Here is a 23,748-nt window from a genome sequence, read left to right as displayed (position 1 = left end):
TGAGTCTAGAGAAAATTAAAGAGAGCTGATTGCTCATTTGTGCTGATCTGACCTGGAGTTTTCATGGTATCTTACTGAATTTTCAGATTTCCTAAGATAAATTTCATTGTTGATATCTTTTCATACAGTCAGTATTCAGGTTATGAACATTTAAAGTCAATTTGTAAATTGATGCTGTGAGTGTGCAAAATAAAAGCACTTAAAAATTCCCTAGTTTGGTTATTTACAGCATCTTCCTGGAATGACTTGTTGGCCAGGCTAACTGGAAATAAAGGTAAGTGATTCAGTGCAATATAAATATTTTTCTATTCTCTTTGCCAGCAATATGAAGTATTTAGCTTCCTTCCTTGCTTTTTGTAGAGCTATGACCCAGAGTATATATGATGTAAACTCTTAAAGTAAAAATAACTTTTTATCTCTGCAGAAATGTAACTTTAGGCTTAACTAAGATTCCAGGTTCATTTTGAAATCTGCTTCTCCCTATTACCCTTGCAGGTTGCTTTAGGTCCCATTAGGACTACACTTTGAAATCACCATTAACAAAAAGTCAAAAAACCTTAAAAAAAAAAAGCTTAAACAGCAGCAGATGAAGAACACACAAGAAAACATCTTCTTATGGAGTAGAATTCCTAGATGCAAGGATGCTTACTGGAAATTAACACTTGTTTTGGCATCAGTGAAGGTTACTAGTGCTAAATGAGAAGACATTCCTGTACCAAGCAGCTGCTTAAAGACTTACTGATACCTATCAACCAAATCAGATGCTTCTCATGTATGCACTGACCATTGTATTGAAGTAACAATACACCCTTTAGATCCTGCAGTCAGAGTAAGTGCAACAAATGCAGCATGCTCTCTCCGTGAAACATTCCATGTCATCCAGAATTTGAATTTACATACATATCTACATAGATAGCTGAAGAACTTTTGTTATCTAAGTGAAACATTTTTTCCCAGCAATTTGAATTGAAATCAAAAGGACAATTCACTAGCCACATTATTTAAAAAATGCTTTATTTATTACTTTCAGCTTAAGACTTAAGTTACTGCCCTTCCTCTAAAATAAAGTTAGTATGGTTCTTATCTGGACCATAAAGCAAGACTAAAACTGTACATGTAGTTTTTCATCAAAGCAAGAGATAAAACCCAGAATATACTAGCACTTCTAAAGGATGCAATAACAAAGCCACACTCATTATAACAAGATTTGTTGGTGCACATTAAATTCAATAAATGTACAATATCTGGCATGATTTCAGAAGTACAGGATGCCAAAGAAGAGCAGTTGCACAATATTCACAAACAGTTCACAAAAATACCAAGTAATAATATTACTGGTGAACTTATTAAAAACTTTTCAAAGCTATAATATACACCATTCTTTTGAAAAATATTACAGTAATACTCAAACCTTCACATACACTTTTTTTTTCTTAATAGTGGCAATCTTCAGAGCTCCTGTCAATTTTAACTTGGCATGCTTCTCATGCAGAGATGTTCTCCCATGTCAGCCTGTCATATTTTCAGCAGCCTAGAAACAGAAAAAAAATTATTCCAAGTCACCAAAAGAGACATAATGTAGATTAAATTTAATCTTTTCTTGTAACTTTTTAAATTTACCTAGAGAACTTAAAGGTCTAAAAAAAAAGCTACTTTTATTTTTTTCTAATGAACACTAGTATTTTCTAAAAAAAAAAAATGCTGTCAACTGCCATTACCCTTTACTAAAAGAGCCACTGATGTTTGCTTGTGTTACATCCTGTATCTGAGCAGCTTTAAGCTTGTACATTTTACCCTAATACTTTCAAGAAAGGCTCAAATGCATAAATATAGTTCCATTTGGAGTTTACTTTATATAACTTATGGTAATTATTACCCCATCCACATAGATACATTATTGACACAAAACTCAGAAGAATGACACTAATCATAACTGCATAAATCACACCACCAATTATTTGATTAAGAACATTAGTATTTTTATTACTGAATAACTCAACCCCGTCAACAAGGCATGGTTGTTGAAGACTGACATTGGTAGGTTTTAAACCAGTTATGGGACAAACATGCAGAGGAGAGCAGCAGGAATGGTAAACCAGTGAAAGCAATGGAAGCAGTAAAATAGCCCTCAATTACTTATACACACTTAAATGCACATGCAAGCATATGCTTAAGCACAGACACAAATACAAAATATGCATGAGTATAGAAAAATGCTAAGTTAAAAATAAAGGATGCAGTCTTTCAGAACAGAAGCAAGACACAGGCTTCCCCTCCACCCACCAAAAATACCCGAAACATAAAAGTCATGACTGGGATGTTTAGGTAGACAGTAAAGAATGAAAATCCTTTAAAAGGCAAGTGAGAATTTTTTTTAAACCACAGTTACCCTCTACTAGTTAAACAGGTAAATATTCATATATGAAAAGCCCTATATATACACACATCACAAAATCCCCTCTTGTTAGTCTTCAGAAAGGTTCAAAGCACAGGTTAAGGGGGTAAAAGCAATATGTAAGATTATGTTAACAAGCTGCATGTAACTGCTTACAAGTACTGCTGCATACTGTTAGATCTGAGGTTGTAGAAATGAGGTGATATTGGTTAAAGGAAAAACCTATTTGTGATATTATGCAGGTAAGGGGACAAATGGTGACCATAATAAAAATTTTTGAGTTTTGGTTGTGGTTCTTTTCCTTCAGAAGAGTTAGTCTAATTATTTTTTTTCTACAAAACATGTTATTTGTACCATTTCCTGCTTCACATTGAATTCAGTGGTATTTATTGCCTCCTCTATTGAACAGTTAATTTTCTTGATTTAAAAACGAGTCATATTAAACTACATTTTACAAACTGAAGCATAGCAAGTTGCATGTACATCTTATTCTTAAAAACAAATTTATAAGCTTTTTAAACTAGAGCATTACCTTTAGAGCTTCTGTAGCCTTACGCAGTTCTTTAATAACAGATGATAATGCTTCTGGATTTATCCCTTGTTCACAAAGCCGCACACAAATAGACAATGTCTCCATATCCAAGCCAGTGTTTAATATTCTTGAAATCTCAAACAGAACTGCAACAGAAAAAAATGAAAAAGCAGTTTAGTCCCTACAGACTACAAAAATTTCAATGATCAAAATTGTTCTTCATCAACATTTAACTTCTACAGTACCTCTACAGTGTGAACATGGTAGATGTCCATTGCTGTTTGAAGTTCAACAACATGTTCAATTTTCCAGCATAAGCCAAAAGCTACAGCTTTTAACACAAACACCATGCTTTCCTGGTTCAGGAAATTTAATACTGAATAAAGGGTTTTGAAAAACTAAAGAAAAAAGTGAAGAATTCAACAAGAAACATGCCTGCCAATTAGGTAAGAGGTAGGCTGTAAGACCCCTCTGTGCTTTTGGACTCCAGATAGTGATGAAGCCCTTTCTAATCTTTAGGTGTTGAGGCAGTGTCTTTGGCAGAGAGATGCAGCAGTTTCTGCACAACAATTCTGAGCTCTTAACAACTTTACAAGCAACAACTGCTAAATGTCTATATCTATCCTATATAAAATATACACAGTTACACAGGAAGCCTGGGCTCCTAAATCTAAAGATCAGTGCACTTTCTATACCTGTTCTCAAAAGCCTTACTTTGTCTTTATTGTCCCTCCTGTCTAAATCATTCCCACAGAAGTGGAAAGAGGGAAGTTGTCAGAGATTCTCTGTCCTTCCCAAAGAAGTCTCTCTCTATCTGCACAAAATGGTTTTACCCTCTTGCAGCATCACAGGGGCCATAATGATCCTGCTAGTCCTGTCTTGCCTCCAGCAGCAGGTCAGAGCATGGAGATCAGTGGCTGAAATGCTAATTTTCACACCAGCTCAACTCATGAGGGTCTGCACTAAGAAATGCTTTTGTAACAGCAGCGGTAACTTCAAGAGAAGTGATGATGCTGAGAAAATAACAAATAAAAAGCACTACCCCTTGAACATTCTCCCTAGACTCTACTCCCTCATTAGGGCATTTTCAGAGAAAGTCTTCACAATTAACAACCCTCAGCAGATTTCCTGGCTGCTTTCCACTCTGCATATAAGCTTTTGGTATAGGCACTTCGTGGAATTCCAGAGTTTCACACTACACTGAGAAACAAGCCCAAAACATGGCAGCTTTGGCTCCTCACAGTCAGGCCAAAAGTGAGCATCTCAACTTTACTCATCTGCTCACATTTCTCGTGACCTATCATTCTCCAAAATATTTGCCAGTACTCCCAGCGCCCCTTCTCTCACATTCCGCATCCCATAACAGTACCTGCATTTCGGATTTTTTTCATAGCAGAAACTATTCTAGTTCTGTAACACCGACTACCGTGCTCAAAGCTTTTTCACTATATTGTAGTTCGGGCTTTTTTTGGTTTTGTTTGGTTTGGTTTTTTGGGAGTTTTTTGTTGTTTTGGGTTTTGGTTTTTTTCAGTTTACGTCGGTTTTCTGCCGTGAGCCACGCACAGGAACAAAACATCGGGGTTCAGACCAGTTCGGGGGCCGCGCTGGCACCGTGACAGGGTCGGGCCTTCCGCTGTCCCGCGCACCTCCAGCCCCCGCCTTAAATCCAAGATGCACTGGGCCAGGTCACGGCACTTGCATTAACCGTCACAAGTAACGGGAAACAGCAGCAAACATGTATACATGTACACACATCTATGAATATATATAAACACACAAAAGCCCCCACCCAGTATTCCATGTTAGTTAAATTAAAAACAACCAAAATCAAAAAACAAGAAAAGCCACGCCAAGTCCAAAGACACTCGCTCTGCGGGGGTGTTCGAACCGTTTCACGAAGTGACACGAAGTAAAAAAGAAACTGCTGCGGGCTGCATCTCTCAGCTGCCGCAACCCGCATCCCTCTTCCCAAGAGAGCCGCCCCTGTCCACGGCCAACGGCGGGGCCAGGCGTTCACTCTCCCTTGCAGCCTGCGCGTCCCTGCCCCGTGGCTGTCACCCACCATCCATGGTCTCCCTCACGGCATTCAGGCTGGCGGCGTTGCTCGCCATGGCGACCCCGCGCCGCCCGGAACCGGAACGCCCCGCGCACGCCCGGCCCCGCCGCTCCGGCTCCACGTGACGCCCCGGCGCAGCGCCAGCGCGGCGGGGGCGGGCTTTCTTTGAATTCGTGCGGCGGCGCCCCAGGCGATTGGCCCATTCGAGACAGGGGGAGCCCTGCCATTGGCCCAGCGGCGCACACTGCGCGCCGTGATTGGTCAGAGTCCGCAGAGGGGGCGGGGCTTGTTAAAGAGCCGCCCGGGGTGGCGGGGGCGGGAGCGGCGCGGTGGCGGCGGCCCGGTAACGGCGGCAGGTGGCTGTGCCCGTACCCCCGGCATTCCCAGCTCGCCCGGCATTCCCGGCATCGCCTCCTCGGCGGCGGGGGCTTGGGAAAGCGGCGAGTGGCTCGGCGCGGTGGCACCGTCCCGGGGAGAAGTGTGAGAAGGGGCTGAGCGGGGGCGCTTCCCCCGGGGCTCCCGTCCCCTTTGCGGCCAGAGGCGCGGGAGCTGCCGGGGCCCGGGAGGCGCTGTCCTGCCGGAGGGAGCGGCGCCGCCGCCGGAGCCCCGCGAGGGCTGGGGCTGCCCCCGGCCCGTTGCGGCGGAGGGCGGGCGGTTTTAGCGCCCGGGCGGAGCGGGACCTGCCCGGGGCGTTAGTGCTGCCCCGGCCGCTCGGGCAGCACCGCGCATCTCCGCAGCCGGAGCTGCCGGGCTCGTCCCGTGTGCGGGCAGGACGGCCGTTTGGTCTCTTCTGGTGGTTGATTTGGGATTTTTTGGTTTCCTTGTTGTTTTGCCCTCGTTTTGGTGGGTTTTTTTAAATCCTCCTTTTCATGTTCTCTCTTATCTCGTTTTCGTAGTTTCTATTTATTTGTAATTGTTCGTACCAGTCTTATTTATCAACTTCATGTCAGTAGGTTCAAGCCACAGCTAACTTCATTTTTGTTAGTTTTTGAAATGTTGCTGGTGCCTTAAAATGATTAATCCTCTCTTCCCAAAGCCTTCAGGGTGGCCCTGAAATGTCAAAAGTGTGATTTCATTGTTTTCCTTAATTTTGCTCTCCCTGTTTCCTTTTCAGGTATAGCTTAGTGTTATGGGTGATACAGAAGAAGCTAAAATGCAGATAACACCAGAAACTCCAGGACGAGTTACAATCCTGAATCCATTTGAAAGTCCCAGTGATTATTATACTCTTCAGGAACAGATTGTCTCCAGTCCTTCAGTCTTTAAGTCAACAAAATCTTCATCTGTAAGATCTACTCATTAATTGTGTAACTGTACCGTTATAGTGCTAATATTTTCATATGCATCAAAAGGGTATTTTATTTAGTGTACTTTAATGTATGTACCAAACTCAATAACTTAGGTGGCATTTGGAGTTTCTTCTCTTTACAGAACTATGCTGTTTTTAAATACTGATATTGTCACTTAGTCTTCTTCCCTTCCTAAATTTATTTTGGTTTTAGATATTAACAATTGAGTGCTAAAACCAGTAGGAAGTAGATAAAGAACAGTTGTTGGATGTGGTACTCTGGTCCCACTTAAAGTGGAGAAAACCAGTTTCTAGTTAGATGCTGAGCAAGCTGATTGCAAATAAAAATTGCACTTCTGTTGTGAGCTGGTTTTGTATTCATGTTAATGATTTTGTGTATCTATAACTTTTTTTTTTTAGTTGCAAATTACATACTGGTTTGCAGTTGAAATTATTTTGTGATAAGCAGTAGAGATGATACTGTGATAATGAAACTAAAAAGACTCACTTGGTAGATAATTTTCCAAATATATTTGAACAGTACTTTGTAACTGTTAAATAAAGGGATGAAGCTGCTTTATTTCTGAATTGGATTTTATTGTGCCCTATGCGTGGTATTTATGAGGGAGACTTTGCAGGATTTACATGGAGTTGCAACTCGGGTATTCTTAGAAATGGGAAGTGAAAGGAAGACTACTCTATTATTTGGATGACTTGGGTTAGGTGTGGATATTGGATTTTCATGGAACCACAGTTTGGATTGTGCAATCAAGAGGCAATTTAATTTTATCCCAAGTTATGTATCTTTAGTAGACCTGTCCTCAGAAATTGAGAAGAAACTGACACCTCAGTTTGTAAATACCAGCTATAACCTTCCACTTGATAGTATCTTGTAAATCATTGTGATACCATTACCAGGATAAAAAGCCTGACTGACTTAACTAATTCTTTTTTACAGTAGATCATTTAAATAGAAACACTTTTGATTGTCTTTGACAGGAACTACATGGAAGCTGTGATTGTATTGTTCTGTTGAGATTTGTCCTGTGGTTTTACTTGTATCCTTTTAGAATAGCAAGCATTAAGATGCCTGTTTCTTTTTTCAGACACCAGGAAAATTCAGATGGTCTATTGATCAGCTTGCTCTAATAAATCCTGTGGAAATTGACTCGGAAGACATTCGACGCCAAGGAATGTATTTGAGCCGTGCTAGGTAACTTACAATCTATTTTTGTGCAGCTAACTTAGCTTTAACACTAGAACACTGTTCTTCTGCTTTACTAACATTTCAGCATAGCTTTAAAGACTTTTTATTCAAATCTTTTAACATAATTTTTTACATGATATGGGTATAATATTTAGATGAGGCTGCCTCTGTGTTGCTTCCTTTTAATGTTAAGAACTGCTGATCCACTCTGATTGCAGTTTGGTAGACAGCCAGATAAAACCAGTTAGTGGAAACAAGAAAATGTCTTGCCAGTGATCATTACCAGGCTACCTCTTCTGCTCCTTGTTACAACACAGTTTATCTTCTCGGAATGCTCTGCAGGGAGGCTTCTTTGGTCTCTGGGGCTCCTGCAGAAGGGTAGACTTGGGAAAATAGCTGGGGAAGCCCTAGCACTCTCTTTGAAAGGTATAGATTAGACTTAATGTGAGGGAGGGGGGACCAGTGCTAGTTACTTGAAGTAGTTTGGGGACCTTATCTGAAGTTTTTTCCTTTCTCTGAAAATAACTTGCGTGAGGAAAACGGGTAGGTAAAACAGTCTTGGTATTTGGAGCTTATCTTGAGGGATCATTTTACACACTGGTGCTAGAGAATGACATGCCAGGTGGAAGTAGCAAAGGGGAGGCCTTAATGGTGAATCCTGTAGACTCTCCTGTACGTTTCTCAGATACAAACTTGCATAAAAGAACTGCTCCTCCCGGCATGAAGCACTGCAGGAATAGAATAATAAACCAGTCCCATCTAGATCAGGTTGCTCAGTCCTATCCACCTTGGTCTTGAATGTTTCCAGGGATGGGGCATCTACCACCTCTCCAAGCAATCTATTCCAGCGTTTCAGCATCCTCATCATAAAAAATGCTGTGAAGTAACTTGCTGTTCTTAGTGTCTGACTGAACCTATATCTCTCTTTTTGAATAATAAAAGCTATAGGACTACAGCTGTCCCCATCTGTATCTGAGTCACCAGGTCTTAATGTTTCCTGTCCTTCCTCTAGCAGCCTGTAGGTTTCAGACTAATTTTTTTAATATGTTATTAAGCCTTAAGTTTTTAGGGATTTGATTACCTTCTTTCTGGAACCTTACTCAGACAAACTAGCTTTAATGTAGATGGCTTGTGTGACAATTCCAGTAATAAGTGATGTGGCCCATAGATATAAACATGCATTGTCTCTGTGGGTCCTTCCAGTCTGTCCTGCTGTTTCATACCCACTGTGATGCATTTTTTTTAAAAATAATCTGCTGTGACTAGAAAGAGGCTAGATTGACTATGTATAGATTTGCTGTGTCCATGCTTGCATGTTTCAGTGCATATATATACATAAAAATACACTGATTGTGTGCTTTTTTTTTTGGTACAATTACTCTGCAAGTGTCTCCATAGAACTGTCACTTTAGCATCATCTAGGCAGATGTAATTGAAGGTGGCATGTACAAACATTGCAGATATATTCAAAGTCTGATAAGCATAAAAGAGAGAGGTTATATATTTGGCACATTTTGTGTGTGCTTGTGTATCTAATAATATCTTGTTATCTGACTGATTTCTGAAATTATTCAAGGGTAATTCAGGTATACTAACTGTATATGAAAGTATTGGTGGTTCAGCTAAGACAATGATGAACATTTATAAGCTTCAAAAATTATTACAATAAATTACTTAGCAGTAACTGAAAGTCAGGCTTGAAGGTGACCGTTAGAGGAAATATAAATATAGAATCTCACATATCATGAAGTAACTGAAGTAACTACAATATTTTTTTAAAAACTAAGTTAAAAGCTGCATAAGGAAACATATTCATTGTTAGAAACTGAAATATACTGTATTCTAAACTGAAGAAAATGTGGCATACTATGTATTTGACTAGGGAGAATTCTGTGCTGGGAAAGTGGTCTGTGTCAGGAATTTTGAGTGTGCAAATTCCAGAAGTGTTTTCAGTTGCCGTTTAATTCTTTACAGCTCAGTTTTTTATTCTGCTGGGTTTTACAGTGCAAGTCTAATCTCATGTTAACTTTAACAGTAAAATATATTCATGTGACATTATTTTGGAAGATCAGTTATGATTGAGTTTTTGTCCAGACATGCTGAGTAAACGGAATATTTGCAATTACGTACTTTTAAATGGTGCAGACCATTCTCAAATCAACTGAATTGAGAAGTGCAATTTATAGTATGAGACTATTGCACGTAAAAACATAGTAAGATTTAGGGTTTAGTGCAACTTAATTTATAAAGTTTCTCTTGAGCATCTCTAAATCATTAAATGGCTGTTCTTTACATTGTTTTCTACTTATGTGATGGTTTTGATAATTGAGTTGTTTTTCATTTGTTACTTAGAATTGATAAGGAGACAGAAGACAGAAGGCAAAAAGCTATTGAGGAGGTAATAAAACTTTGTGCTATCAAATATTGATCTGTTTTATCTACAGAAAAGATCCACGTCTGTTACAGGATTTCAAAACCCAGAAGCCTATATTTCAGTAAGAAAGTAATTTTGCACCCTTATCCCTTGCAGTTGTAGTTGAAATCCACACACACTTTTTCTTCCCATCTTCTTTCAGACACATGTAGGTCAAAACAACAGATTTTTTCCTTTTGTTTTTCTTGACTAGTGGTAATGTAGCTGCAATATAACTCTTATAAATAGTTAACTTAAGGTTAAAAATAATGACTGAGAATTTTGGGGTTTACAGTTACTGCTGGAGTTATATTGAATTTTTTAAAATATTGCAGAATTTTTGTGATTTTTTAAAATTTCTTCCAAATTCTGCTTGGTTGGGTGGAAGACTTTATTCTGGTAGCTTGTGTCTTTCCATTCATTTCTCATTTTATTTTTCACTGTTCATTTGTCTAGCAGAGAAGGAAAAGTAAAGTGTTTAAAATATTCACTACAGAAATCGTCAATGTTATTTCAATTTAAAAAATAAAAAAGGCTGTGATAGGCAGGTCTATCAGTTTCTGTCTCTACAAAAATTGTTTTGTGAGTCCGTAAAGGAGCTGTGTAGTTGGCCTGCAGCTAAGATGCTCTGTTGTTCTAAATCTGCATTAAAAGGGATATTTCCTCTTTGTGAGGTATAATGTAATGGATTATGCAGCTGAACAGCTTGAAACCCTGTCTCTGATAAAAATTATGCTTTTGATAGTTGAATGTTTCAAGCTGAGTTTTTTTCACTTAATTTGAGTCTTGCATTTATTGTGAGAACAGGATTTGCCATGTGTTTCTTGAAGCTTTGTGATAGTGTTCATCTCCTCAGCGTCAGGGTGTTCCACAGTGCAACTGTGATGATAGATAGAGTTTCTGGTTCACAAAGACTGAAGTGCAGGTACTCAAAAGTCTTTTACCACTAACCAATTTAGCCAAATACTCTAACACTAATAATGTTGCCAAAAACCTCGGTTTATCGCTTTTACCGTTACCGCAGTGTCTCTTTATCACTTCTGTGAAATAGCTCAATTGTCAAAATAAAACTTAACAAACTGAAAATTTAAAAATAATTACTTTAAACTACTATGCAAGAAGCATGGTAGTGACAATTCAACTTTTTAAATGAGTAATTATTGTTAAATGAAACTTGTGTATAGTTTTCACTCTGCAGACTTGAAAGATCTGAAGTGCTATGTGTCATAAAGAACACAGGGGTCTTCAAATCAAATTGTTTTTTTCTTTAACCTCTTTGGGCCTAAAATAATGAAATGTTCTACATTTTTTTTTCTTGTTCAGGATACTAGTCTAAATTTAAGTTGAAAATTTTAAAAAGTGCTCAGATGGTTTGTTTTTATTCTACTCCAGTTTTTCACAAAAAAACTCATAGTTCCTTCTCCTTGGATTGAACATGAAGGCAAGGAAGTTTCTCAGTTTAATTCAACTAAATGTAAGTTGCTTTTGTTGTCCACCCAAAATAAAGTAGCTTTTGGAGAAATTATCAAGCATATATTTTTTTTTAACCTCAATTTAAATTGTAAGAACCAGTGATAAAATACAGCACAACTGATTGATTTTCAGCTGTTCTCTCCAGGTGCTTTCTTTGTTTAAGAATTGTTTATGAATGGAAAGCCTTATATCATTTTTCCTTTTTGTTATTCTTGGTCTTTGTTCTTAAATTTTTCTACTTTAATAACCCGTCTGCAACTATTTTAATTTACACACATAACTTTGTATCTCTAACTATCAACTTTGTTGATACTGCTAATAGCCAAGTCTTCACTTTTTTCTTCAGATATTTGCACATCCTCTTACTCCGACTGCTTTCCTCACCGTATAAGCATATCAGAAATGGAATTCTGTGTTCTTTTACCCTCACTTGCAGCATAAATTCCTGTTGTCATCCTTCTAGCTCACTGCCACTAGTCATGGGTTTTCTAAGTTTATTTCATTTATGCCACTGTTAGATTTTGTTCTTAATGCTCTTATTGAAGCTTATTTATAACCAGCAGAATACAGAACAAATGGATTACAAGATGGGCAAATGTCAGCTGTAAAGTATTGTTTGCATGTCCTGTTGTTTGGTATGAAAGTCTTAAATAAGTGGGGATTTTTGCAAGATTTGGAAAAGGCTAAGCTGTTAAATTTTTTTATCAAGGACATGCAGCTTGTGGATAGCACATTTTTAATTGTCAGTTGTAAGATGGTCACTTTTGGGGCAGAGAACATAAGGCATAATCTGAGATCTGGTAAAGTGAATGGTGAAAGAAAATGGTCTGTGTTCTTCAGCTGTATAAAAAAGATGAAATGTTTCTTCACCTTTCTCCAGTCCAGACTGAATGATTTTCTGGAAATAGGTTTTACCTGAACACAGCCTGTTCAGCTAAGCACGAACTAGTCTGTTTTAAATCTCTCTTGTGTAGGGACAGGAGGAGACAAAGTTTTGGGCAGTATTGATGCTACTTCACTAAGCTTTTTTTGAATAGAAAAGTGCTGAAATTCTCTTGATAGCTGTAGTGGTAACCTTTTTTCAGTACTCCTTTCTAATCTCTTCCAAACATTGATGCAAAAATTTCGTTTGGTTGTATTAAGTATTGTAACTTAATGTTGCAACGTTTCAAAACTCTGTATGCGGTGCATGTTTAAATTCAAGTTCTCTTTTACAGCCATAGATATAAATAACATTTCTCCGATCGGAAGACAGCTGAGCTTGCAGCCTGGGAAAAGCAATGGTGAGTAAAAGGCAGTGCCTAAAATTACAGGCTTTCTCTGAAGAAAAAAAACCCATTTCTAATGGCTATTCAATTTCAAAAGGAAATTGTTTGTTAGTATAACTGTAGAAATAGTTTTTCTTGAACTGTGTAGTCCTATTAATTTTAATACCCATTTCTCATAGTAATTTTGTTCTATTGTACTCTGTTGTATTTTTTCAAGTAAAAAATTAAGTCCCCTGTAGACTGTGGGAGAGCATTTTTTTCCAACTCATTATATGTACTTTTTCCGGATTAGAAAATGAATGTGAACTTCAGGTTTACAATAAATTACAGTTTCAAGAAACCTTTAATATGTTGGATTGGTTTGGGTTCGAGAATCGTGATTATTTTCTGTAAATATCAGAAGTCTTAATACATCTTTTAAACTGTATCATTTTTGATAAATACATACTGTTTTTCCCCAAGGTATTTTGATTCTTCTGCCACTTCCCGTTTGAATCCCCCCTTTCTTCAGAGACCTTTCTTCTCAGCATAAAAGCCTCTAGAGAGGCATTCTTAAAACTCTTGGGTTTTTATCTCTAAGCCTAGTGTGCTGCATGTAGTGTTGTCAAATCAGAATCGAACTTTAATTAACACTTTTCCTTATTGCAGCTGTAATTTAAATAGCTCAATTGCAGTGCAATTTGAAAGTGAATTTTGTTTCTACAGCTTTAGTAAAAGGTCACTGTAAGCTAATTTTGTTGGTTTTATTCATTGCAGCTGCTTGTCAGACAGTGCTGTCTTTGCCAGTGGATTTTAATTTAGAGAAAATACTAGGTATGTCATGCAATATCTAAATTTAATTATGAATGTCTAAATGGAAAACTTGGTTTTGTACTGTTGGCTGAGTGTTTGTCTTGTGAAATACTGTAAACAAGGTATGAATGAAAGTTTTAAGTATGTGTTCTAAATAGACAGTTACTGCATGTTTCATGGGACATGTGACTTAAATTATGTGGATACAAAAATGCTGTTAGCAAGGAATTTACCTGCTTCTTCTAAACTGTGAGATACTTTTCTCTCTCACAGAAGATAATAGCAGAAGTTCTGTAAACTATGAAACACCTGCAACCTTGCAGATCTTTGTTTATGGTATAGTAGAAAAATATTTTGACAATGAATGTTTTGGGATTTTAGCCAGTCACCCCCAAGGGGTGGCTGATCCTTTGTCCAATTAGACTATGAAGAAAAAAGTCTATAAAAGAGTTTACAAAATAATTAAATAGATCAATCTTGCTGCACAACTCCTGCCTGCTGGATCTTCTCTCCTCCTCCCTACTTCTGCAGGACACGGTAATATCGATGGTGGAAATAAAATTATATGAGTGTGGACGTAAAGATAAAAAAGAAGGTATATGGAGGGCAACTGGAAATTGTTCAGCCTGGAGGAGATTTAGGGGAGACCTCATTGCCATCTACAACTTCCTCATGAGGGAAAGAGGAGGGCAGCCACTGATCTCTCTGGTGACCAGTGCCAGGACCTGTGGGAATGGCCTGAAGTTGTGTCAGGGGAGGTTTAGGTTGGATATCAGGAAAAGATTTTTCACTCAGAGGTGGTTGAGCACTGAACAGACTCCCCAGGGCAGTGGTCACAGCATCAGGCTTGGCAGAGTTCAAGAGCATTTGGACAGTGCTCTCAGGCACAAGGTGTGACTCTTAGGGTGTCCTGTGCAGGGCCAGGAGTTGGACTTGAATGATCCCTGTGTGTCCCTTCCAACTCTGGATGCTCTATGATTCTATGAAATTGGTTAACAGTTCTGAATGCCTGAAGGGTTATAAGCAGAAGATACCCCGTGCTCCCCCAAACAGAGCAGTAATTTCTCTTAGCAGAGCTGTTTGGTTACAGATGCCGGCCAGGAGGCTCCAAGCCCAACCTTGCCTTGAGTAAAGCTGTGCTGTAGCTCTGCCTTTAGTGTACCTGAAGCCATGGTGGGGACTGGAAGTTGTGTGGTGGCAAAAAAGCCGTGACTGCTGAGATAGGAGGCAAGAGTCCAAATTAACCATCTGATTATAAGTGCTACATCAAGCAATTGCTGCCACCTTCTCAGGCAAGGGGGCTGGAAGGGGCTGATCTTCCAGTTCATAGGTGGGACAGAGGGTTCAGCCAGCTCAGAGAATTTTGGCTGCATGCTCCTGTCCCAGTGTTGAAATTCAGAACCTGGACTGTGGGCCAACAAACTGGAACCGTATCTATTGTCTTTGTTTTTTGTCTTAACAAATGCTTCCATCAATACATAGTTTGGGAATTCATGAAAAATTTCTCCTGCAGAGAACATGTGACTAGAATAGACCAAGAGCAAAAAGCTAAAATAATCTGGTAAATCTGAGCGTATTTTAATGGGTCTTAGTTTGTGCTTTCCTACTGTAAACTGCTAATTGCTTAGATTTTCTTCAAGTCTAATCTGTTTTGCCTCTGGATGTATCATGAAGACCATCAAAGAATATGGGAGACCTGAAAAAGAGTCTAGGTTTGCTTGGGTAGTAAAATAATCCATGTTTGACACCTCAGATGTGAGGAGTAATACAGTTCTGGGAGAAGACCAAGAAGTAGATACAAGCAAATATTTTTTAATTTTTTTAATTCAGACTTTAGTGTTAAGGGATGATGGGCAAAAGTGGAATGAACCTTAGTAGACAGAAGTGACATTTTGTAGGGATGACAAGCAATCCTTTGGGATAGGTGCCTAAACAGATTAATTAGTTGCTGTATTGGTAAATTGGATTAAATGTTTCAATTTAATTATCTATGTCTCTGTAATGGAATGTATTTTTTTTCCTATGTTCTTATTGGAAACAATTTCTCCCCCCCCCCATTTCTAGGTGAATATTTTAGAACTGATGAATTTGCAGATCAGTCTCAGGAAAATCTGAGCTCTTCATCACTCAGAAGAAAGCTGTTTTTGGAAGAAAATGGGAATGTATCGGCATGTTTGTCCCCTTCTCTGCATAGTCCATGTGGTAGTCAGCCACTTGGAGTGCTTTGTTCAATAGAATTATCTCCAGTCCGGTGCAGAAGCCCCCTGGACACATCTAGTTCAGTAAGTAGCCTGTTTTGCGGGCTGGTTGGGATGTACTTTATGAGAGAGGAGGTGTTAGACTTAAAGATGGTGTTTTTTTTATTTGGGTTTTCTTGGGTTTTTGGTTTTTTTTTCAAATTCCAGATTCTGAAAAAAATTTATGAACAAAAGTCTTGAAAGAATATATTACTGACTTTTTATTATTTCAAATTATTTTTTTATGCTGCTATTCTTTCAAAGAGGGAATTACGTTTTAATTTTGTTATGAAAAGGTAGTAAGAATTAAAACATGACTTGCTGAAAGCATGTTAAAACCTTTTTTTGATAAAATGTGTATACAAAAAAGTCCTGTTTAAATCCATGAATTGCTGTCTACAATACCAGTTGATACGAACATGTAATATAATTATTTCCCTTAAATCTCATAAACTCATTTGTAGTGGAAGAAATGACTTGTGGATCTTTGAAGTGCACTGCTAAATATGCTTTTTTCTTTCCCATCGGCCAGAGTTTTCAGATGAGTAGACATTTATTAAACCACAGAATGTAATGTCCATTTTTAAATTAAACAAAATGAACCTTATTCCCATGTGGACAAAGCACACCTAAAGTGGTTTAGGTGATACAGTTTTATCTGTTTCGTGGTTGAAGTGCATGGAAAAAACCTACACTAGGGTAGTGTAGCTTAAAGAAAAGGTAACCTAGAAAAGAATTCCTACAATATAATTATAGTGCCGGAAGTGATGTGGGGGTGAGGGGGTATGTTTTGGTTTGATGGTTTTTTGTTGGGTTTTTTTTTCTGTTGTTTGGTTGGGGTTTTTTGGTTTTGTTTTTGTTTTCTTTGGTTGGTTTTTTGCATGATAGTCTTAAGCAAGGTCATGACCACTATTCTGTTTTCTTAAGGAGAAATACTTCTGTCTTTTATCTGCTGCTGAATTTAGTTACCATGGATTACATTAAAATATAAATAGTGGCTGACTTTGATCTGCAGTGATATGAGTAAGAAATTTAGATTAAACACTTGACTAGATAGACAGATAGCATTAATTCTCTATTTAGGTTTCCCACAGTTCTTAAATATAATGGATAAAATAGTCCTAGCTGATATTACGTGACAGCTTGAGTCCATTGCTCTTTTCCCGTGTGGAGGCATAAGGTCCAGATGAAGAGCTGCAATTGAAATATTGAAGCTAAACTAATGATAGAGATTGTCATTGTAAAGGATTAGTCTTTCCCTGTGCTGCCATATTAAGCTTTTTAGTTAGAACAATTTTATATATACATATTAGCCAAAGTTTAGATTATGAAAATAATGCTCTGTGGATTTGATTTTTTTTATTCTGAAGGGTCAGTTTTCATCAAGTCCTATTCAGGGAGGAACAAGAGCTTATAGTCTGGGAAGTATAACCAGTCCAACGTTTTCAGAGGGGTCTCCTGCACATAATGGTTCTCCTGCTTTTTCACCAATTGCTTTTCGCATAAGAAAAACACCACTCTCAGGTATGGCTTAACTGTATATATCTTACTCTATCTTGAGTAATATATTTTTATTATAAAAACTTACAAATTCTTAGTGGAACCTGCTTCTGTTTGGAGATGAGTTCTTGTGCTTGGCAGACCAGCAGTCTCCTCCTATATGACACGTCTGTTCAGCAGTGAAACACATGAAACAGTGAAATGTATATACTTGCAACAGATCAACTAGAGAAAATATTTTGGAAGAAGGCATTGAGACCTAATAAGAATGAAGAAAAGTTAAAAGCGTTAATTTAATGTGGGAGGGCTTTTAAAGCCACATGCCTGAACTGAGTCAGATTACAATTCTGATTTGGCCCTGAAACATTTTAATGTTAATGGGCAAAGAATCTTTAGTTTGAGCTTTCAAATCATGCCAGCATGAAGATTATTTGAAGTGAAATGACTAGTGAGAAATCACAAACATTTTGTGTCCTCATTGCTCTAGAAAATGTCACTGTTTAATGCTGTGTCCACACCTGGTAAGGCTTAATACTGTGTTTAAACATGATTATACCTGTTTATACATGATTTTCACGCATTTTGATGAAAGGTATTTTACACTTTTATATGTGGAGTTTGCATAGATGTTTTCTCACTTGTTCAATCTTAAACTTCATTGCTGCCAAAAATTTAAATGCCTATAGATTGTGTATTGATACTTGTTCACAAAAAAAACAGAACCAGCGTTCACACATTTCCCTTTGAATACTGTATAGTCATGACATTTGAAAATACAAGGTCTCCAATGTAGCAAATCATGTCATAGAAAAGAAATTCGGTGCTGAAATGGGATGAAAACTTGCCTTTATCATGGTAGTTAAAATGTATGGGTGGTTGGTTTGGTTTTTGGTGTTGCTTGTTTGGTTGGGTTGGGAGGCAACAGTCAGTGAAATACTCTGTAGTTGGGTATAAATTATTCAGTGGACTGTAGGGCTTTGAGAATGATGAGTTTTTCTATCAGATATCAGGTGGAGTTAAACTTTGCTCATTTTTTTCAGACCAAAGAAAATTTACTTTTCGTTCTCCAGACATTCCTTCTTCCTCAAATATAATGACACCCCCAAGTACGAGAAGTCCTTACATAGATGGTTGTTCTCCAATTCAAAATTGCTCTCCTATGAGGCTTGGAGCCTGTAGGGGAACTGCCAAATATCAGACTTCTGTCATTAGAATACCAATTGCAGTTGAGAATCATGATGAGGATGAGGAAGACAAGGAAAACGCTTCTCCAGCAGAAGCTCGGTTCCCAGAAATGGATAATGGAATAAACTTACGTCAGGAAGACAGTGATACTTTTGCGCATGGTACACATCTCGTGGTGACAACTGTGTCTATTGCACCAGATCACTCAGAAGGTTGTCATCAAAGGTTGTCATCATTTAAGGATATAGAAAGCTTAAAGGAAAATAATACTGTAGACATGGCTGATGCAGCTGAAGTGTCAGAGGAAAACACTTGGATAAAAGAAGCAATTGGCAGTAGCAATACACCAATGGCCAGCTTTATGACAGGCATTACTTTCAGTATTGAAAGCTCTCGCATGTGCATGTCACCTCTTGCAGAAAGCAGCGCAATTCCTTGTGACAACAGTAGTATTCAGGTAAAAATAAAAATACTTTTTTGTTTTTCTGTAAAACTGAGCTCAACATAATGTGGGATACATATACTAATATGGAAGTAATTGTTATTTTCTCTTATTTCCTATGGCATGCAGGTGGTATCATGACACTTATCCCTTCCCTCCATCCCCTCTTTCGGTGGAGCTAGCATAGCAATTATAATTATTTTTGTGTTGCTATGTGCAGTAGTATATTTAACTTAATCCAGACTAATTCTGGCAGACATGCTTACAATTTGCTTTTGTTACTAACTGGTCATAATTGGTTTGTTGGATTAAGTTCTGTTAATCAAATGCAAATCATATCAGGTATCTGAGGGATTTAATTGTGTTAAATTACGGTACATTTTCCAAGTCCTGCTTTTTGATTTCAGGTGGACAGTGGTTACAATACACAGACTTCTGGAAACAGCATTATGGATACTGCAGGGGCTGAAAACAGTTGCAGAGAAAATGATGTGAATACTGTCGTGTTTCAGAATAAATCTCAGCTGCTTAGAACAAAGGTAGGAGTTAAATTGTGGTAAAAAAGTGATAGGCTTCCCATCTAAAGCATCTGTTCCCCATTTTATTTGGTTTTGGGGAGCCTGAGGGGAGAGACTATCAGGTGATAATAAAGATGTTGATGTAGCATCAGTTCAGATACTATGTTGAATAAACACAGGACAAATACCTTAAACTGGCAATAGAATTAATATGTTTTATGATAAAAGTAAAGGTTGTCTTGGAGGAAACTGAGCTATATGCATGAAAATTAGTAGTGAGGCTGCTCATGACTATTGTAGTCCGTCTCTTATTTTTGTTTCTTTCGTTCTTGCTGCTTCATTTATTACTAAGTTTTTAAAAATGTGCCTGTGGAGAAGGACATTTCTGGGGAAAAATTGTCTACTGCTAATTTTTATAAACTTAGCATCAAGTCCTAGACCACACCTGGCATGCTGACTTGGTGGGGAACTTTCTGCATGGGTGCAGTCTTTCAATTACAAGCCCTATTTGAAAAACAAATTACAAAAGACAATACATATCTAGCAAGGCTCATAACCTCTTAATCTTGTGACTGACAGGAAGGAGTTCTACTTCTTCCAGAGTAGCAAGTCTAGTTTCTTTGGAGAAGAGAGCAAAGATATCTCCTCTCAGTAATTATGGTCACATGGTGCTACAAACTAGTAGTTTATGGTCTGCTTTGTCTTGGAAGTCCTTCAAAGGGAGACAGTACTAACCATTACTACCAGATTATAAAAAAAACCTTAAGCAAACCCATTCAGCCCTGACTTCACTTCTGGATGTGACATGCTAAAAGCCACCTCTCTGCTTTTAGGGAAGTGCAGACTGATGGTGTCTTACAGAGCACTGACATCACATTGTAAACTCTGTTCACTTAAGATTAGGACAAATGTGCCCATACAAGAACAACAGATGGATATTTTGTCATTAACTTCTAAAACTACTCATCTAAGATCCTGCCCCAGTCACCCCGCAGGACATGGATTTTACATGTGAATGTACTTACCGGAATCAATTGTCTGGTATCAAACCTGTCCTAGAGGGACTTGGCCAATATCATGCAGCTGCCTTTTCCCACTGTGAAGTCTTTGAACTGCTCGGTCCTGACTAAACCATATTTGGGTTTTAGACTAGGATTAAAGTGTGAAGGCATTAAGCGCTTCATTCAAATCCTACAATCGAGAGCTCCCAGGGAATGAAAAGAAAAAAGCACAGACATTGCAGGCTGAAAGATTCAAGTCTTGCTCATTCAGAGCATGTGAGCCCTTAAAATGAGGTGGTTCTTGGAGATGGCATGTTCCAAAGATCTGTGTAGAGAAAACATGTTACTTCATTTCTTTCTCATTTCAGAAGGGTAGAGCTGGTACTTGAGGTACTTATTATGCTTGGATCTTGTTTCTTTTGGAGAATTTCTGTTAAAATGGTTTTAAAACTAACTTCTTCTTATTCACCTAGGAGTGTTCTGCTTTAAGCCATAAGGACAATCAGTTGCTGAGAGCAAAATCTCCAGAGAAACAATGCTGCTTCCAAAAAGCCAAAACACATTGCACAGTATTTGGTCAAAATGCAACTTGCAACATTTCTGCTTGGAAAAATGAAAATCAAGTTCAGGGGTTTCACAAAAGTGGTATGTAGTTTTCTGATGGAGAACTTAAGCTGTGGTGTCTAATAAATTTTTATACATATGACCTCAATTACCTGGATTATACATACTATTTTGCTTTTCTAATGCAAATGTAATAAACTGTTTGGTATGTATTAAGGGAGTTCTTAAAATAATATGGATTTTTTCAGGTCTTATTAAGAAATTTATTGGTATCATTGAGTGATCCTTTTTGAAAATTAAGGTGTCTAGATTTGGTACAGAGAAACAATAGGTTTTTTTCAGAATTGTATTCCTTCTGTGATTAGGGTGGATTCCATGAACAGCCTAGGATAACTTGCATAGGAACCAATATAACTGCAAAAGCACCTACATTTTAAGATTTGTCCCTCCTAAGGGCCCGAGGGACATTTTTGTGGGAAACAAAAAGGCCTATTAGTCTGGATTGCTTGTCTCTAAGCAGATTTATTGTGTGGCTTCATAAGTACTAGCACTGGTACCAAGAGTAGGTCACTGGACAAAAGTGAACTGCTGGGGGGGTGATGAGAGCAAACACCCAATTTAGTCCTCTTAGTAATATAAAATAAGCTTTATGTCGAAAGAAGCTGTTTAGCAATTCTCTGAACAGCTTTTTCTTTGGTTTGAGAGAAATCTGTGATCTGTCAGTTAGGTTTGCCAGGTACTTAAGTAAAATGTATTATTGGTTACCTTAAAATCAAAAGGTAAGGTTGTTGCTTTGGTGATTGTATTAGTACTAAACTTGGAGTTCATCACCTGACACTACCAGTGTCTCCAAAGAACACTTGTGTCTAAACTGATGCTCTGGTACCCTTTGGAAGGAACCTCAGAAGGTGCAGTAAGATTCATTGGTCTCAGTACATCACTAAGAAAATAGTGCAGCCTTTCTACTATTAAAGTAAAGCATTTCACTTCACTCTTAATTCCTAGTATTATGATGTTGCTTACAGAAATTACCAAAACAGATAAATCCTTAAAAATATAATTAACTTCTGCACGCCATTTGTTACAAAAAGTATTAATACAGGCAAACCTTTGATATTTTCAAGAAAACAATCAATGAATTAAAGAGATGGATTGAGGGGGGTCAGAAGCCCAGAACTCCCTTTGTGTAATCAAATCAGATTTGGTTGAATTTGCTTGTATTTGTTTAAAAGAACCTTCTGGAATTTATAAATGTGAATAGGGGAAAAAATCCATATGGTTATCTTGTGGCCCTAGTGAATAAGGGGGAAAGAAGAGATACGGGATACACTCTTATTTCTGGGCTCTGTTTATGTAGAGCTCTGGTAAACTTGGTTGGATTAATGAAAAAGAGAAGTCTACTCTAACAAGTGTTCCAGGTGAAGCAGTCTTCCTCCCTTTTCACAGCAAGGATGTCCCAGAACTGGATGGAAGTTCTGCTTTCTGTTCTATTCCACAACCCACAGAAAAGCTTGTACCAAAAGTGACAGACGGTGGCTGATGAGCAGCTATTGGCACACTAGGCCTGAAACCTATTGGTCAGACCTAAATTTGAAGGCAAGACAGTATTGTAAAAAAACCTCATAAGGGGAGGTGTGAACAGAATCTCATGGCATTCAAATCAATATGTTAGACCTGAGAGGTGTGTGTTGTTTGAATAGAACAGTTCTTGAAGTATTTTCATTGATAATTTCCTATTGAAGGCTTTCTGAAAAGCATATTTAAGAAAAAGGGAAATGTCTGTCTGCATCACTTGATTGTAGTTCTCACATTGCAAAAAGAAATATAAAAAAACTTACTTTAGAAATCTAATGAGCAAACATGGTGTGCATTATTTTTACTTCTGTAGCAATTTCATCACTATTTCTGTAATGCATTGACAGTAATGGAATCTAATGCCATATATTAGCTATTTCATGATCTTCAAACAGTGCCCAGAAGCTGGAAATACACCAAATTGATAACTGTTAAGGAATGATTTTTTTAAAAAATAGGAAATTAACTCAGACTTCTGGAAAACGAATTTTACAGAATAGGGCCTTCAAAATGTTCTTAGCTTTAGCTTCTAATGTTTGTCACTCAAAAGCAGGATACAACTTGTCTGAGATTTAAAAGTTATATATATGACCTGTGTCATTTCTGTTTCTCATGATAATTTTAACAATAATCAATGGAAAGGACTGTACAAAGCATTTATTTTTGCAATTGTGATTACTAAAATAGTAATGTAAATTTAATGAACGTTAAGCAGGGTAGTCCAAATTATGATCTGTTTCTGAAATTTTCTGAGTTACATGTATAATTAAAATTTGGTTTTACTTTTTAACTAAACTTTTTGATTGTTTTTATAATGTTCAATGATCAGAGGCTTTTGAAGTATTCACAAGTAAAAAAGCTATCAGTAAAGTATTTAATTTCATCCTGTGTTAGTGTTTTCTTAAAGGTAAGAAAAAAGTAACAGCAGAAACGGGTGAATGTGAGAAGTGATTAAGGATCCCCCCCACATGATTGCCTGTATTTTCTGTCCTGTTTTATAGTCTTCAGTTAGATGGGTAATATTTATTTTATTAAAACATGCCTATTTTTTTATTATGTTTGTACAATTGATTTGTAGAAGAAACCTACTGTGCAAATTACCATGGAAATCACTTGACCATTCTGTTTCTGTAGTTGTTCTTAATGCATTGGTTGGCACACATTGCACAAAACGGTCATTGTTTACATTAAATTAATATCAGTACTTTCAATGAGAGTCCTTTAACATGTCTAATTGTAAATTGAGTAGTGAAACAGAATAAAGACATTTCTTTAATACCTATATTGTTCAATTACTTCTTT

General features: G+C 37.6%; 2 protein-coding genes across 3 annotated transcripts; one reads left to right on the top strand and one right to left on the bottom strand.

Moving 5' to 3' along the window:
* Positions 1-997: 997 nt before the first annotated feature.
* Positions 998-5,115, bottom strand: MZT1 (mitotic spindle organizing protein 1). The gene is made up of 3 exons (XM_069029793.1): positions 4,990-5,115; positions 2,928-3,073; positions 998-1,531 (listed from the first exon to the last, which is right to left on the bottom strand). The coding sequence occupies exons 1-3, from the start codon at positions 5,036-5,038 to the stop codon at positions 1,508-1,510; spliced, it is 219 nt and encodes a 72-aa protein (XP_068885894.1). The 5' UTR covers positions 5,039-5,115; the 3' UTR covers positions 998-1,507.
* Positions 5,116-5,327: 212 nt separating this feature from the next.
* On the top strand, positions 5,328-23,726 carry BORA (BORA aurora kinase A activator). Of its 2 annotated transcripts, XM_069009229.1 has the most exons (12): positions 5,328-5,463; positions 6,098-6,268; positions 7,378-7,484; positions 9,831-9,876; positions 11,284-11,365; positions 12,582-12,647; positions 13,389-13,445; positions 15,489-15,706; positions 17,032-17,185; positions 18,202-18,803; positions 19,196-19,327; positions 20,781-23,726. In XM_069009229.1, exons 2-12 carry the CDS (start codon positions 6,113-6,115, stop codon positions 20,958-20,960), a joined length of 1,800 nt encoding a protein of 599 aa, XP_068865330.1. In that variant the 5' UTR covers positions 5,328-5,463; positions 6,098-6,112; the 3' UTR covers positions 20,961-23,726. The 2 variants fall into 2 exon arrangements, with proteins under 2 accessions (XP_068865330.1, XP_068865340.1); XM_069009239.1 differs by lacking the exon at positions 5,328-5,463 and having other exon boundaries at positions 5,705-6,268.
* The last annotated feature ends 22 nt before the right edge of the window (positions 23,727-23,748 follow it).

Source organism: Aphelocoma coerulescens, chromosome 1 (genome assembly GCF_041296385.1).
Source record: "Aphelocoma coerulescens isolate FSJ_1873_10779 chromosome 1, UR_Acoe_1.0, whole genome shotgun sequence".
Classification (NCBI taxonomy): Eukaryota; Metazoa; Chordata; class Aves; order Passeriformes; family Corvidae; genus Aphelocoma; species Aphelocoma coerulescens.
The sequence above is the reverse complement of the archived record's forward strand: the minus strand, read 5'-3'. Positions and strand labels throughout refer to the sequence as shown.

What these genes read in the sequence shown, in the direction of transcription:
- MZT1 (XM_069029793.1), bottom strand. Translation starts at nt 5,038, where the DNA reads ATGGCGAGCAACGCCGCCAGCCTGAATGCCGTGAGGGAGACCATGGAT. An exon ending in CGTGAGGGAGACCATGGATG is followed by an intron (nt 3,074 to 4,989) that starts GTGGGTGACAGC and finishes TTTCTGTTGCAG; the next exon opens with TTCTGTTTGAGATTTCAAGA. An exon ending in AGGCTACAGAAGCTCTAAAG is followed by an intron (nt 1,532 to 2,927) that starts GTAATGCTCTAG and finishes TTCTGTTTCTAG; the next exon opens with GCTGCTGAAAATATGACAGG.
- BORA (XM_069009229.1), top strand. Translation starts at nt 6,113, where the DNA reads ATGGGTGATACAGAAGAAGCTAAAATGCAGATAACACCAGAAACTCCA. An exon ending in GGCAAAAAGCTATTGAGGAG is followed by an intron (nt 9,877 to 11,283) that starts GTAATAAAACTT and finishes ATTCTACTCCAG; the next exon opens with TTTTTCACAAAAAAACTCAT. An exon ending in CCCTGGACACATCTAGTTCA is followed by an intron (nt 15,707 to 17,031) that starts GTAAGTAGCCTG and finishes TTTATTCTGAAG; the next exon opens with GGTCAGTTTTCATCAAGTCC.